The sequence below is a fragment of the Pundamilia nyererei genome, unplaced genomic scaffold, assembly GCF_000239375.1.
Source record: "Pundamilia nyererei isolate P.nyererei 1_Seehausen unplaced genomic scaffold, PunNye1.0 scaffold00030, whole genome shotgun sequence".
Lineage (NCBI taxonomy): Eukaryota > Metazoa > Chordata > Actinopteri > Cichliformes > Cichlidae > Pundamilia > Pundamilia nyererei.
This window is the reverse complement of record NW_005187431.1, coordinates 3,326,440-3,339,427: the sequence shown is the minus strand read 5'-3', so window position 1 is coordinate 3,339,427 and position 12,988 is coordinate 3,326,440. Positions and strand designations below refer to the sequence as shown.

General features: G+C 42.0%; 1 protein-coding gene across 3 annotated transcripts in view; it reads right to left on the bottom strand.

The window, feature by feature from the left end:
- The window catches only part of LOC102204476 (uncharacterized), a 41,844-nt gene that overhangs the window by 14,323 nt on the left and 14,533 nt on the right, over positions 1-12,988 (bottom strand). For all 3 annotated transcript variants that reach the window (XM_013909743.1, XM_005728851.1, XM_013909744.1), the window contains exon 6: positions 11,557-11,628. In XM_013909743.1, coding sequence (XP_013765197.1) covers positions 11,557-11,628 — 72 coding nt within the window. The remainder of the gene's footprint in view (positions 1-11,556; positions 11,629-12,988) is intronic.

The window sequence follows — 12,988 nt, the reverse complement described above, 5'->3', positions numbered from 1 at the left end:
GATAGATAGATAGATAGATAGATAGATAGATAGATAGATAGATAGATAGATAGATAGATAGATAGATAGATAGATAGATAGATAGATAGATAGATATGAATGTTGCTACTAGTTTATAACATTCTTGCAAGCTCTACAGAAACAGAGCTGCAGAAAGGTATGGAAAAGAAAGGATGCTTAAGAAGTACAGCAGACAACAACATCGGGTCAGCTCCCCTCACACTCAACGTCTTCATTGCACCAGTTGTGCTTGGGACTTTGTACACAATTTTGGGCAGGCATGATGATATCTCCCCCTTGTCGTAGCATTTGTGTTGTACCTAATAAATTTCCAGTTGTCATAGCAGATGCTCCTTCCAAATGTTGGAACACTGAGCTACTACTTGTTTTACCATAAGTCGCTGTAAGTTGGGCATCAAAGGTCCCACATCCTCTTCAATATGTCCCACATCCTCTTCATTTAACCCCTTCCGCTGGAGTTATTCCTTGCCCACTTGTGCCTTTTTGTTCTAGGAGCCCACTTCATCAGTGTCTCCTGGTTACTTACTGAAGAGATGCCACCATACTTGCTAACGGAAATCAGAAAAAAACAAGCAAACAAATAAAGCAAATGGGTCTGAGGTAAGCTGTGGTGAAAAGAAGACTTTCAAGCACCTATAGTGACAGTTCATGTTCTGAGGCCAACAGGTCGTGGGTGGTTTTGATTAGTACAACTAGCTCAAATAACAAAAATGATGATGCTGTCACAACAGACAATGCTTTAGTATCTTTACCCAACTTTTTATTAAGCAGACTGAAGTGACGTGCGTAAGATAAACCAAATCAGCACATCAGATAAGTGCAGAGAAAGCTTTGGAATAATCTATTAAGCATCCAACCCCTTTCTGTTCTTCTTCTCCTGTTCTCGTTTTTTTCTTATTTACCTCATGACTTTCTTCCTGTGTCTTCATCTCCTCCCCTCTGTCTTTTCTGTGAAGAAGTGGGTGGAGGTGTTCCATATTACTGAGCGCTACAGTATGTGTGAGTTTTGCTGTGCTCCATGCACCTCCGTGCACCACGGGGTGCTTGTTTACTCGCTTAATATGTCAAGACACGAGGAAAAAAAATATAGACGTCTTTCCTACTGACAGATAACATCAAGGGAGTATCTGAGCCAAAGCAGCCCTGCTGTATGTCGATGTCCTCGTGAACGTAAGCTTCAATCATGGAAAATCAACAAGTATACCATCATTCAATTGCATGTGTTATAGAAGCCAAGATCTATTTCTGAGTTTCGGGACTCCAGCCAGAAATTAAAAGGCTCTATTCTTTCCCTTTCTCCTTTTCCCGCTCATTTACGTCTCCGCTGTTCTTCTGCCTCTCGTCTGGTTCAACTTGGCAGTGGTGCCATGTAAGTTGAAAGAGTTTTGTTAAATATTAATTACAGCTTTCATCGACTCAGTCAAATCTTTACTCATTTCACCACAACAAGGCACATTTCTGCCTCAGTAAAAAGCAAGGAGGGGGAAAAGGAGACAGCGTGAGGCATTTGTGTCCTTTGAGCAGCTATTAGACTGTCTGTTTGAAGCTAACTGAGAAATGGGCTCCTCTGGCAACGGCTGTTCACCCACCTATCAAATGTATGATGCATAACAAGCAGACACATACAGGCACAGCTGTGTACAAAAGCTTCACTCGGGGTGAATAAAGACACAAACCCCTGTAAATCAGCTTCTAACTGACAGCAATTACAAATTGTGAACATAAATGACCACAGCCAGAGGACTGTTTTTTTTATTTTTCAACAGAGTCATAATTTAGAGAACAATCATCACACAGTGGTTTGAAGGTGGAAGGTACATGCAGATACTCTCATGCACACGCTGCGTTCTGAGGGAAAATAAACTGATTAAAAAGATATGCACTCAATATTTGTTCTCAGACATTAAAAACAATAAAAACTGCAAGGTGTTTATGCTGTGAATAAATTGCTTTTTTTTTTTAAATCAAAGTGATGCATCAGTAAATACTTAGATGAATGTCACTAGTGTCCTTTTGCTAGCAGTAAGCTGCCAGTTTGACAGTACAAGAAAAAGTCAGTAGGTGCTGTGATCACACACTGTGTATTTTTCACCTTTTTTCACAACCTAGTGAGAAGTTGTTAAATCTATACATATAGCATGTTATAGGTGGATTTTAAGCACCATAAGCTGTGATCACAACCACTTCATATATAGCAGGAACCATTATGAATCTTTATGGAAAGACCATTCAGTGATAGGCATGCTGTGTTTCTCATTTATGTATGTGGGTTTTTTTTCTAAAGCACAGTGTAGTGCAATGCAGCACAATACCATAAGTATTTTGACTTTCAGGTCTAAGGTTTTACATATCAGGACATAATAAAAATAATCTGGTCCTTAACAGGTCTTACAATGAATTTACTATGACCTCAGATGAACTATAAAATATTACATCATATATACATGTTACACTATTATTATTAAACAAAAAACTAAACAGAAACGGTCTATGCTAAATTTACAACCCCTACAGCTTTCACAGGAATTAACAGAGTAAGTAGCAGCCAGGTTAATCTAATCAAAGGCACGTGATTAATTAAGTAACTGTGAGCACTTCTACAAAAGCAGCAGAATTGGTAGTTTGCTGATCTGGAGCATTGGGATGTGTGGTACCACATAACTAAGGAGGAAAAACAACAGCAGTGACCATAGAAAAATTATTTTTGCTGCACATCAGTCTAAGAAGAGCTGGAAGTCCATCATCCCATATGGAAAAGATATATATAAATCTTATAAAGTTTGTATCTGTCTTGTGTGAAACTTGTATGAAAAGCATACAAGAGTGAAAACAGATCCCTTGAAAAATTATATAAACGAAACTTGTATGTTTTGGATACATATTAAAACAATATATGAAAGTAATGAAAAAGTGGCCACTTTCATGAGTAAATCAAAGTTTTTACTATTTCTTTTCCATATGGGATCCTACAGATAGAAACAAGTCAAAGACATCCAAGTCAGTTGCCAGCCTTCCCAGGAGTAGATTTCCAAGCAAATTCACCTCAAGCTCCGAAAGTGTCAAAGAGCCACATCTCAGACTCTGGACAAGAATGCGTTTTTTTGGAAGGATTCCCAGAAGGAAGGGTAGTAGCTCTTAAAAAAACACACACACACACACACATACACACACACACACACACACACACAAGGTAGCATAGCTTGGGTTTGGAAAGACCAAATGAGGTCAGATGAGACCAAAACAGAGATATTTGGTCAAACCACAGGACCACATTTGGAAAAACCAATGCAGCATATCAGCAAAAACACACCTTGTAGTCACTGAGTCAACCATAAACTCATTTGTATACTAAAATATTCTAAAGTCAGATGTGACCATCTGATAGACAGCTAAAGTTTGGGCAAAATTGGGTAATGCAACTGTTACACCACTCCATAATCCTCATGTAATCACTCAGTCCAAAAATTAAAATCAATAGGGAGACGTGGATGTCTACCAAAGAGTAAATAAAAGGATGAGTATCCTGTCGAGTCACTAGTTGTGCAATTATAGGCATGCACAACTTTGTTTACAGCAGCATTGACAGCAAGTTGCGATTAAACCTTTCCATTGGGTTCCCCTGTGGATGGTAGGGTGTAGTCTTTGAATTGGCTATTCCTGTGTACTTCTGCAGCTGTTTGAATAAATGGTTTTCAAATTCTCTGCCTTGATCATGATGTAATTTACCAGGAAAACCAAATTTCAAGGAAAAGTCATTAAAAATTTTATCTGCTGTTGTTTTGCCAGATTTGTTGCGTTTAGGGTAGACTTGAGCAAACTTGGTGAAGTTGACCTGTAGTACTAAAATATCCTCATACCCTCCCCTGCTTTTTTCGAGATGGACATAGCCTATTGAAACCATTTCAAAGGGTGCAGTAGCCGGCACGTGACACATGGGGGCCCTACACTGAACTGTGTTTTGTTTCTGAATATTACATTTGCACACCTGTGTGATGAAAAACTCAATATCTTTAGTACATATTCGGCCAATAAAACCTACTCCTTGCCAAATTCATCACACGGTCCACCCCCAAGTGACCCATTTTCCACTCATGTAGAAGCTGTTTTACTTTAGGATTTTTGGTCGCTGATGTTTTGTCAAAGCTTACACCTGTACTTTTTAAGTTGAGAACATAAGCTATGGCAGAGTCCTGCTTTTGAGCTTGTAATAGCTCCTTTGTTGTGATTCTCACATCTGGCTGAGTTTCTGTAAGTATTTTATTTACTTCTGGATTGCATGTTATAGCTGATATCCAATCCAGTTGTTTTTCTTCCTGTGTTTCAATGGCATTCAGTACTGCGCTTAACACTTCAGACGAACACAGCTCAGTACATTCTGACATGTATGAGTCCATACTAGAAGGTGTTCTGGACAAAAAGTCTGCATCATTACTGTTTCCGAGTCGGTATTTCAGTGTTATGTTAAAATCAGCCAACTCGGAAACCCATCTGTGTCCTGTCACATTTAGTTTAGCTGTGCCTAAAATGTAGTTTAAAGGGTTGTTGTCACTATATACTGTCACTGAGGGAGCATAGGACAAGTAGTCTCTAAAGCACTCAGTCACCGTGCCAAAAACTCAAGTTTCCCTGAGTGCCACCTGTAGTTCTTCTCAGTCTGTGTTAATGTTCTTGATCCATATCCAGTTACTCTTAATTTACTGTCCTGCCTCTGGTACAAAACTGCACCAAGGCCTTCTTCTGATGCATCAATGTGCAGAATGAAGGGATCCTCAAACTTAGGATAAGCCATCGTGGGTTGATTAGTCAAAACATCCACCAAATAGTCTAGTGGTTTTTGGTGGCTGTCACTCCATATGATTTTTTGGGCCGGTGCAGCATGCCCCGCCTTGGCTGACCGCGCTGGTGTTTGGGTGTGGTCAACAGAGAGTAAATCATATAGGCACTTCACATGTCTTGAAAAATCTTGTACATAGCTTCGGAAATATCCTAAAAATCCTAAAAGCTTTCTCAGCTCTTTAATGTTTGTTGGTGGGTTGTCCTTCAAAGCTCGTACTGCTTGTACCTCTTTTTCATCCATTTTGTAACAGTTTGCTGAAATGATTTTGCCCACATAGCGGACCTCATTTTTAAACAAGTCAAATGTATCAGGTCTTAGTTTTACTCCCCGAGCCTGCTGACATTTGAGAACTGATCTCAAATCTTCAAATGTACTCAAATGTACTCAAATGTGCTCAAATGTTTGACTGTACACTAAAACATCATCTAATTATGGAGTGCATATTTTGTCCCTCAAGCCTTCTAAACTTTCCTCCATACTACGTTGGAAAGCTGAAGGCGCATTGGTGAGTCCAAATGGAATTCTATTCCATTCATACAGCCCCCAGGATGTTGTAAAGGCGGTATATTTTTTCGAGTCTTCGCTGATTTCACCTTGATAGCACGCTTTGCCTTGGTCAAGCACACTAAACCACATATTGCCGCCAAGTCCATCAAGGATTTCCTGTATTTGTGGAATAGGGTGTCTGTCTGGAATGGTCTTTTTATTGAGACCCCTATAATCGACACACAGTCTCAGGCCTCCATCCCGCCTCCTCACACACACTATTGGAGAGGCATATTGTGAGGTTGATTTGCAAATAAAATCCTTTTGTAACAAGTCCTGAATGTGATTTTTTACTTCATCATAGACAGCACGTGGGACCGCATTATAGGATTTGCCGACAGGAATCTGATCAGTGAGTTTGATATCCATTTTTAGATTTTTTATGTAACCAACTTCCTCTTTGTGTTTAGCAAATGCGCCTGACTCCTCTCTTAACATTTCCATGACAGCTGCCTGTTGTTCTGTGTTAAGGTGGCCCAAATTAACAGGTGGTTCCCAAGATTCTTCTGGTAAGCTAGGTGAGTTCTGATTGTCTTTTTCTACAACCGAACCTATCTGAGCTTCTTTGAGATTCACAGGATAACTGTGTGTTACCCTCTCTATGTTACCTAGAAGGGTTTTAGGTGGCAAAACAATGTCATGTTTGGTAACATTAGTAACATAGATATTGACTTTGCGGGCATTGCCTGATACATACAGCAACTGGCAGTTAGATTTCAGACCCTCAGCTAAAGACAGGTTTTCATCCGACTCAAAAAGCATTTCACTTTTTACCTTTAAGTCTGTTTTGATGGAACAACTAACGCTGTAAATTTCTCCACTCGGTACAACAATAGCTTTGCGTCCTGATCTGACAGGATAAGTAACTATCTTACTACTGGTGGTGTGTATAAGGTTCAACAGTGCTTCTGCTTTGTTTGGTCTTACTCTTAATGAATATCTGAGTAAAGACAAGCTTTCACTGGACTGAGTAGTGTCTTTTTCTATCAGTTCCTCAATAGCATTAAACCCTACTATTGGTTTCTGCACCACATCGTGACTTACTAGGGTTGGAACCCGAACTTCATTCTGAGCTGCAGCTTTTCCTCTCGGATCACAAAGGCTAAGGCTAACTTCTACCCAACCCTGGAAAGGGACTTCAGATCCATTTACGGCTCTTAAGTCTAAAAGGTCATCCTTACTTAGTAAATCACTGATGGGGTGAACTTCTAAGTGAGGTAAATTGTCTGATTTCCAGCATGCACTCAATATTGAAACTTGGACTCCCGTGTCCCACGGTGCCTGTGTTTTGCAGTTTTTTCTACACCATACTAGACACTTTTTGCCCACAAGCTGTGCTACTTTTCTTTTTTTTTGGTACTCAGATTGAACACGTTTGGGGGTTGGTTCCTAATTTTAGGATTTCCTGAGTCAGTTGGTGATGCATGGGATAAGCTTTGGGCCTTGGGAATGTTATCACATTGGTGCTGAAGCTGTGGCTTGTCCCGCAGTCACAGCCCCGCCCAGTTTCCCTGCTTCTGAGCTCCCCTTAGTTTACATCCTTTTGCCCAGTGAGAGTCACTGCCACATTTGAAACAATGGTCACAGTCCCTGTTTTCTTGTTGACATGCACAGCTTCGCCTTTTTGGTCTGTGAGCTGCCTTTCTGTACACCCTGGCTTGCCTATCACCGTCACCACTTCTATCCCCTTGGACAGTTTGTACTAGTGAAGCTACCTGTCCTTTAAGGTCCCTGATTGCTGAGTTACTTTCCTCAATTTTTGCAAATAAGGGTTTGAGGGGTTTAGCTGGTTTTGTATCAGGCTGGCTTGTGCAGGGATCACTAAGCGCCACATTCTGCTCAACTACATTTAGTCCTGTTCTAAAAGACCTGTGGGCTTTTGCCTTTAACGCTCTTTCGCTTTCATTGTACTGGGCTGTTTGCATTTTCATTAATAAGAGTTCATCGCTACAGTTTTCATCCTGTAAATATACTCTCATTTCTGCTCTGACATTGTTATTTAGAAGACCCGTTCTAATGGATTGAAAACATTGACTTTGAACAAGTTCTTTGTTGTACTTTAGGCTAGACTGGGCGCGCTCAGATGCAAAAATAATTTTTTGAGGCAAATCCAGCACTCTAATCAGGAACTCAAGTGGGTGTAGCCTTGGTTAATTGCTGATACATCTATTTCTGCATGATGGGCTTTTAGAACTTGTCTCAGGCTGGTTAATACGAGATCCTCTTTCCCTTCCAAATAGCTCCTTAATTTTAATCCAGGACTGATGGGACGTATGACAGCCTCCACGATCTCAGCTTCAGAGTAGCCCGTTTTTAAGTCGCTTTCCATCTGGTGCTCTAACCTACTGAAACTCAGCGTGTCTTTAGCTGTTGAGTCACCCAAATGTCCACTTATCCTGAAGTCTTTTCTGAATCCACCTGATGAAACTGTTGCCAATGCAGTATCTCCCCCTGCACTGTGTTTCGCCGTCCAGCGACGTCCTCATGGCCACCTGATGCTCCAGCGATGTCATCAGGCTTGTCCGCCGCTCCGGAGGTGCCCGCGCCGCTGCGAGTTGCCCCTTGTGCACAGTCTCCGCCGTCATCCCCGCTCTGTCTGTCTGGCCGCCGCTCCCGCACCAACAGCCGCTGACCGCGCCTCCACCAGCAAAGCCAGCACATCATTTAGCTCCAGAAGCACCGACATGCCGTTATCCACTCGTTGGAAAAATTCTTCTCGTTCACAGAACTGGCTAATAAGCTTAACGACAGCTCTGCGAGATTTGCTTTGTATTTCTTCGTTGTGCTTTTCTGTAATATTACATAGTTCACATACTCTGAGCAGTTCTTCCACAGAAAGTCCACATAACTTCTGCTCCAACTCCAACAAAATATATTCACGGTCCTCAGACATGCTTAAAAGAAAACTAGGATGATGAGGACCATGGCGGTTGGGCTAAGTGCAGTAGATGCTAGTTTTCTACGGACACTGTGCTGGGCAGCTCTATAGCTGCCTGGAGGGAGCAAGTGAGGGTTGGCGAGCTTGCTCTCTCTATCTCCACCTCCACTTCTTTACCGCTGCCCCAGGACAACACACACTCTCTACCTGCCTCAACGCTGCCACGGACTTCCTCTTCCTCGCCACGCCAGCCGGGACCTCGTTTGCCTGCCTTTTCCTGGCCGCTATGTGGTCAGAGGATGAGGAGGAGGTCTCCATTTCTCCACTGGTTCCTGTTCCCTCATCCCGAAGGAAACCGCGCCCTTGCCACCGCCACTCCTCTCCTCAGTCATCTGTTCTGCCACCTGTTCCTGCTGGAGGGTCTGAGGGGCCCGTCCGGCCTTTGTCTGTTGTTCCCGCTGGGGGTTCTGGAGAAGCGCTCCAGCCGTCTTCCGTCCACGCTGAAGGGTCCGAGGAGCCTGTCCAGCCTTCTGTCTCCGCTGGAGGGTCCGAGGAACCGCTTCAGCCGTCTGTTCACGCTGGAGGGTCCGAGGGACCGCTTCAGTTGTCTCCTGTCTCCGCTGGAGGGTCCGAGGGGCCTGTCCAGCCACCTGTTCCTGCTGGAGGGTCTGACGGGCCCATCCAGCAGTCTGTTGTTCCCGCTGGCGGTTCTGGAGAACTGCGCCAGCCGTCCTCCGTCCAGGCTGAAGGGTCCAAGGGGCCCGTCCAGCCTTCTGTCTCCGCTGGAGGGCCCGAGGGGCCCGTCCAGCCTTCTGTCTCCGCTGGAGGGTCCGAGGGACCGGTCCAGCAACCTGCCTCTGCTGGAGGGTCCGAGGGGCCCATCTAGTCTTCGTCGCCTGCAGAGCCACTACCTGCTCCTCCCACACCGTTGCCTGCAGAGCCACCTCCTGCAGTTTCCACACTGCCGCCTGCAGTGCCACCACCAATTCTGTCGCCTGCGATTGGCGTGCTGCCATCTGGTCCTGCCTCACCCCGTCCTGCTTCGTCTCTGCCTAAGGCCTCCTTTGTCTTTGTCGCCACCATTGATTTTGGAGTGTTGTGCCGTCAGCTTCCGGGCCAGCCCCCTGAACTTTTTTCGGAACGGTTTTCCTGGCCGCCTGCGCCTTTTGTGAACCTTTGTTTGGCTGTTTTAACTTGTTTGGTGGGCTCCAGTGTTTTCTGTTTTTGATCTCTGGATCCTTGTGTTTAGTTTGTCAGAGTTGTGCCTTCTGGTTTCTGTTCTGTTCCATAGTTGCTGAATCCCTGTGTCAAGTCTGCGTCTCTGTGTTATGTTTCCTGTTTTACTTTGAAGGTCCATGTCTTATGTGAATGCATCTGGTTTTGCTTCCTTAGTCTCGACAGCCCTGATTTGTCCCAGCTGTGTTTCCCTCCTGTCTCTTATTTCCTGATTGCTCCCTCTGTGTATATTAGCCCTGTGTTCTCTTTGGTCAGTGTCTCAATGATACTGAGAAATTATATTTCATTTAAACTATAGACTAGCTGCAAGCTAGTCTATACGGAGGGAATAAGTGGCATTTCAGTAAAGTTTTGGTCAGTAAGATACAGCAACAAACAATTTTTCCTCTCCAAAATCACATTCATGCAGATTTCTTCTGCTCTGAATTTTTTCCCTTTATTTAAATAAAACCTGCATATATTTTCACAATATGAAGTCATGTGCTCAAAAAAAATTAATCAGTGCCCTATGCTTTATACAACTCGGCTCCAGTACCTGGTTATTCTCAAACAATTTCACAAGATAGAACTATATCGACAGGTGGTCCCAGCATTACAACCACAGAGCAAAAACACTGAAATTCCTCCTTTCATTTCATTATCATATGGGTTTTTCTGTTTTGATGAGAGCACAGGATCCGATCCAGCTTGATCAAAGTGTAGCTGATGCTGCCAGGCTCTTGAATCCAAGCTCAAGTGTCAAAACATCCTTGTTTTTTCACAATCTGTTCCTCCTGCAATAGGATTAATCCTGGGAGGCTATTGATGAAGCATATTTCATCATATGAAAGAACTGCCAGCAATTGTCTGACTAATGAGAATTTGGCTGAAAAATATATACCCCTATATATTATTTTGTTTGCAGAGACATTATAAGACGCTTCAAAATAACTGCCAAAAAACAGGGCCTCAAGGCATTTCAAGATACCTCAAACTACCTCAGATATTCAGGAACGCATGATGGGTGTTCTAAAATTCAGAGGCATGGATATCTGTTTCTATGAAAGTCCATAACACCTTACCTTACCTGAGGCCATTCCTTAGGGGGTGATGTTGAAATTGTTGAGAAGTTACAATAACTCTCTTTAGCTAACTTTAGCACGTAGACCACTCAGCGAGCTTGTGGCAACACACAACTTACAATCATAACAGGAGTCTTAGGTGGAGGAAATGAGCACCAGTCCAGTGAAAAGCCATGAAACCGTATTGTGTCAGTAATAGATCTTCAATGAGAATGCAGCCATGAAAGTGTATAATTACAGTATATATACATGTATATGTGTTGGTTCAAAGTGAAAAGCCATCTGTTCTACAGCTCCACCATTACCCGTCGCCTTGTAACGGTCATGAGACTTATTATTAAAGACGGCCAGCCTCCTTCTCAATCAGGACAGAAAAGACACAACATGTGGCAGCATGAAATTCTCTGTGACACCACTATCTACCAGAGCCAACAAAGTGAAGGAGGGGGGAAAAAGAGTAAGGTCTTGAATTTGTGAATAAAATATGATGGATAGTAATGGTAAGGAGTGGGAGGCAAGATGAGGAATGATCCCTGATTGTGCTTGTCTTATGAGGAGCATCCATCAGGAGTGACATCCGCACAAATAAAACCCAACCCCCCCATATTCAATTATATAACGCGAGGCAGGTTTTACACACAAATACACACACCAAACCGTACACGCAAAATGTGCTCATGCCCAAGACATTCATACAGACACGTGCACGTTATCAGAATCTGATGTGACCTATATTTTGCCTCATTCTTGCAAGAGATTAGTTAATCTCTGAGGAATATTTATTTCACATTGGCAGGACTTTTATATGTAATACAAGCTGACAGTTTCACGAAATAAAAAAAGACTCAATAGAGATCCAACTCACAGTCGAGGCAGGCATGCACACACTCGCGTGTTGGAGGTAAATTCAGCAATGCAGATTAGAGCTGGCTCAAAGGTTTGGGGACAGCAGAGAATTGGATTGTTTGGAGCCTCACCTGTTGGAAAGGAAAACGGGGACAGCTGAATCCTGGAGGATAGTTGGCTTGATGCGGCTGGACTCCAAAATGCTGGAAAAAGGCAGACAATTAAACAAATAATTAGAAGAATACAAACAACAGACTGAAGCATGAAGAGAGAGCAAAAATGTAGGAAGGGGAAGGATCAAAGAACATGCCTTAGGATGTGAAAGAAGGAATCAGTGTTTAACAAGGTGTAAAGCCAAAAAAAAAAGTCAATGAGGACTCGATCTGAGGTATTCTTTCACAGATAAACAGCCTCACCATGTTAGGCATGTTTGCCTTGGCAAAGCCAATAAATAAGTAAAGACTTGAGTTCAGAAAACTGTTGGAGTGTAATATTTCAGAGACACAATGAAACTGAGGTCAAATTTCTGTAATATTTTCAGGAAAACAATTTGTACAAATTGTTTTGGGGAGGGGGTTTTTTTCAATAAAGAAAGCTAACAAAACACCTACACTGCACTATGTTAGAAATGTGAATAATGCCAAAAAGTACTATAACATTGTCAAAGCAGAACAGGGTACTGCTTTGCTGAACAGTTTCTTACTGTGATTAAAAGCCACCCTTTCTTCAGTGAGTATTTTTCTGAAATACTGTTTAAATGTGTAAATAAGGCATTACCTATTAACAATTGTGCTTATTTAAATAGCAGATTTTTGGATATTGTCCATAAAGTACACTACACTACACTAAAAAAATTAATGTTTGTTTGCCCTGATAAACTTGCTGCAATAATTGTCAGTAAAACTGTAATTAAAGAGTTTATTTATTCAAATTATTTTTAGTTAAAGAAATTATGCTTGGTAAAAGCTTGTAAAAATAAATTACCTGAAAAGATTACATGTAATCAGATTACTTAAAGTCAGAATTTTGAGCATAAATATTTTCTTGAATGTCAATGATAATTTTAACGACCACAAAAGGTCAACTGCAGGTCTTTTCTGCAGTTGATTTCTAGGGAAAGCATTGTTTTGCAGATTATAACCATTAAATACATACTAATTGGTACAAACATCCAATAGAAAGGTAGAAAAAAATGAATATGAGTAATGTGTATTTTGGATATTTTGATATTTGATATTTGCTAATCTGAAAGGAGGCCAGGAAGTAGAATATTGCAAAATCCAGTGTGTTTTAAACAATAATTCAAATCATACTTTATAAGACATGAACCAAAATAAGCAGTGTATCCAAATGTTGTGCGTTTCTTCCTTGGAATTACACCATAATAATGACAGTCCCTTTGAACTCGCAGGGTGGGGCAAACATTTCAGAGCTGAGGCAAAAGAACAAGGTTCATCAATATTGAATACACATTAGCAGCTGCTTGACAACATAGTCAAGTCGAAGGCTTGTGTTGTGCTTGTGCACTGTGGTGTGCTGCCCTCCTTTTCACTTTATTTCACT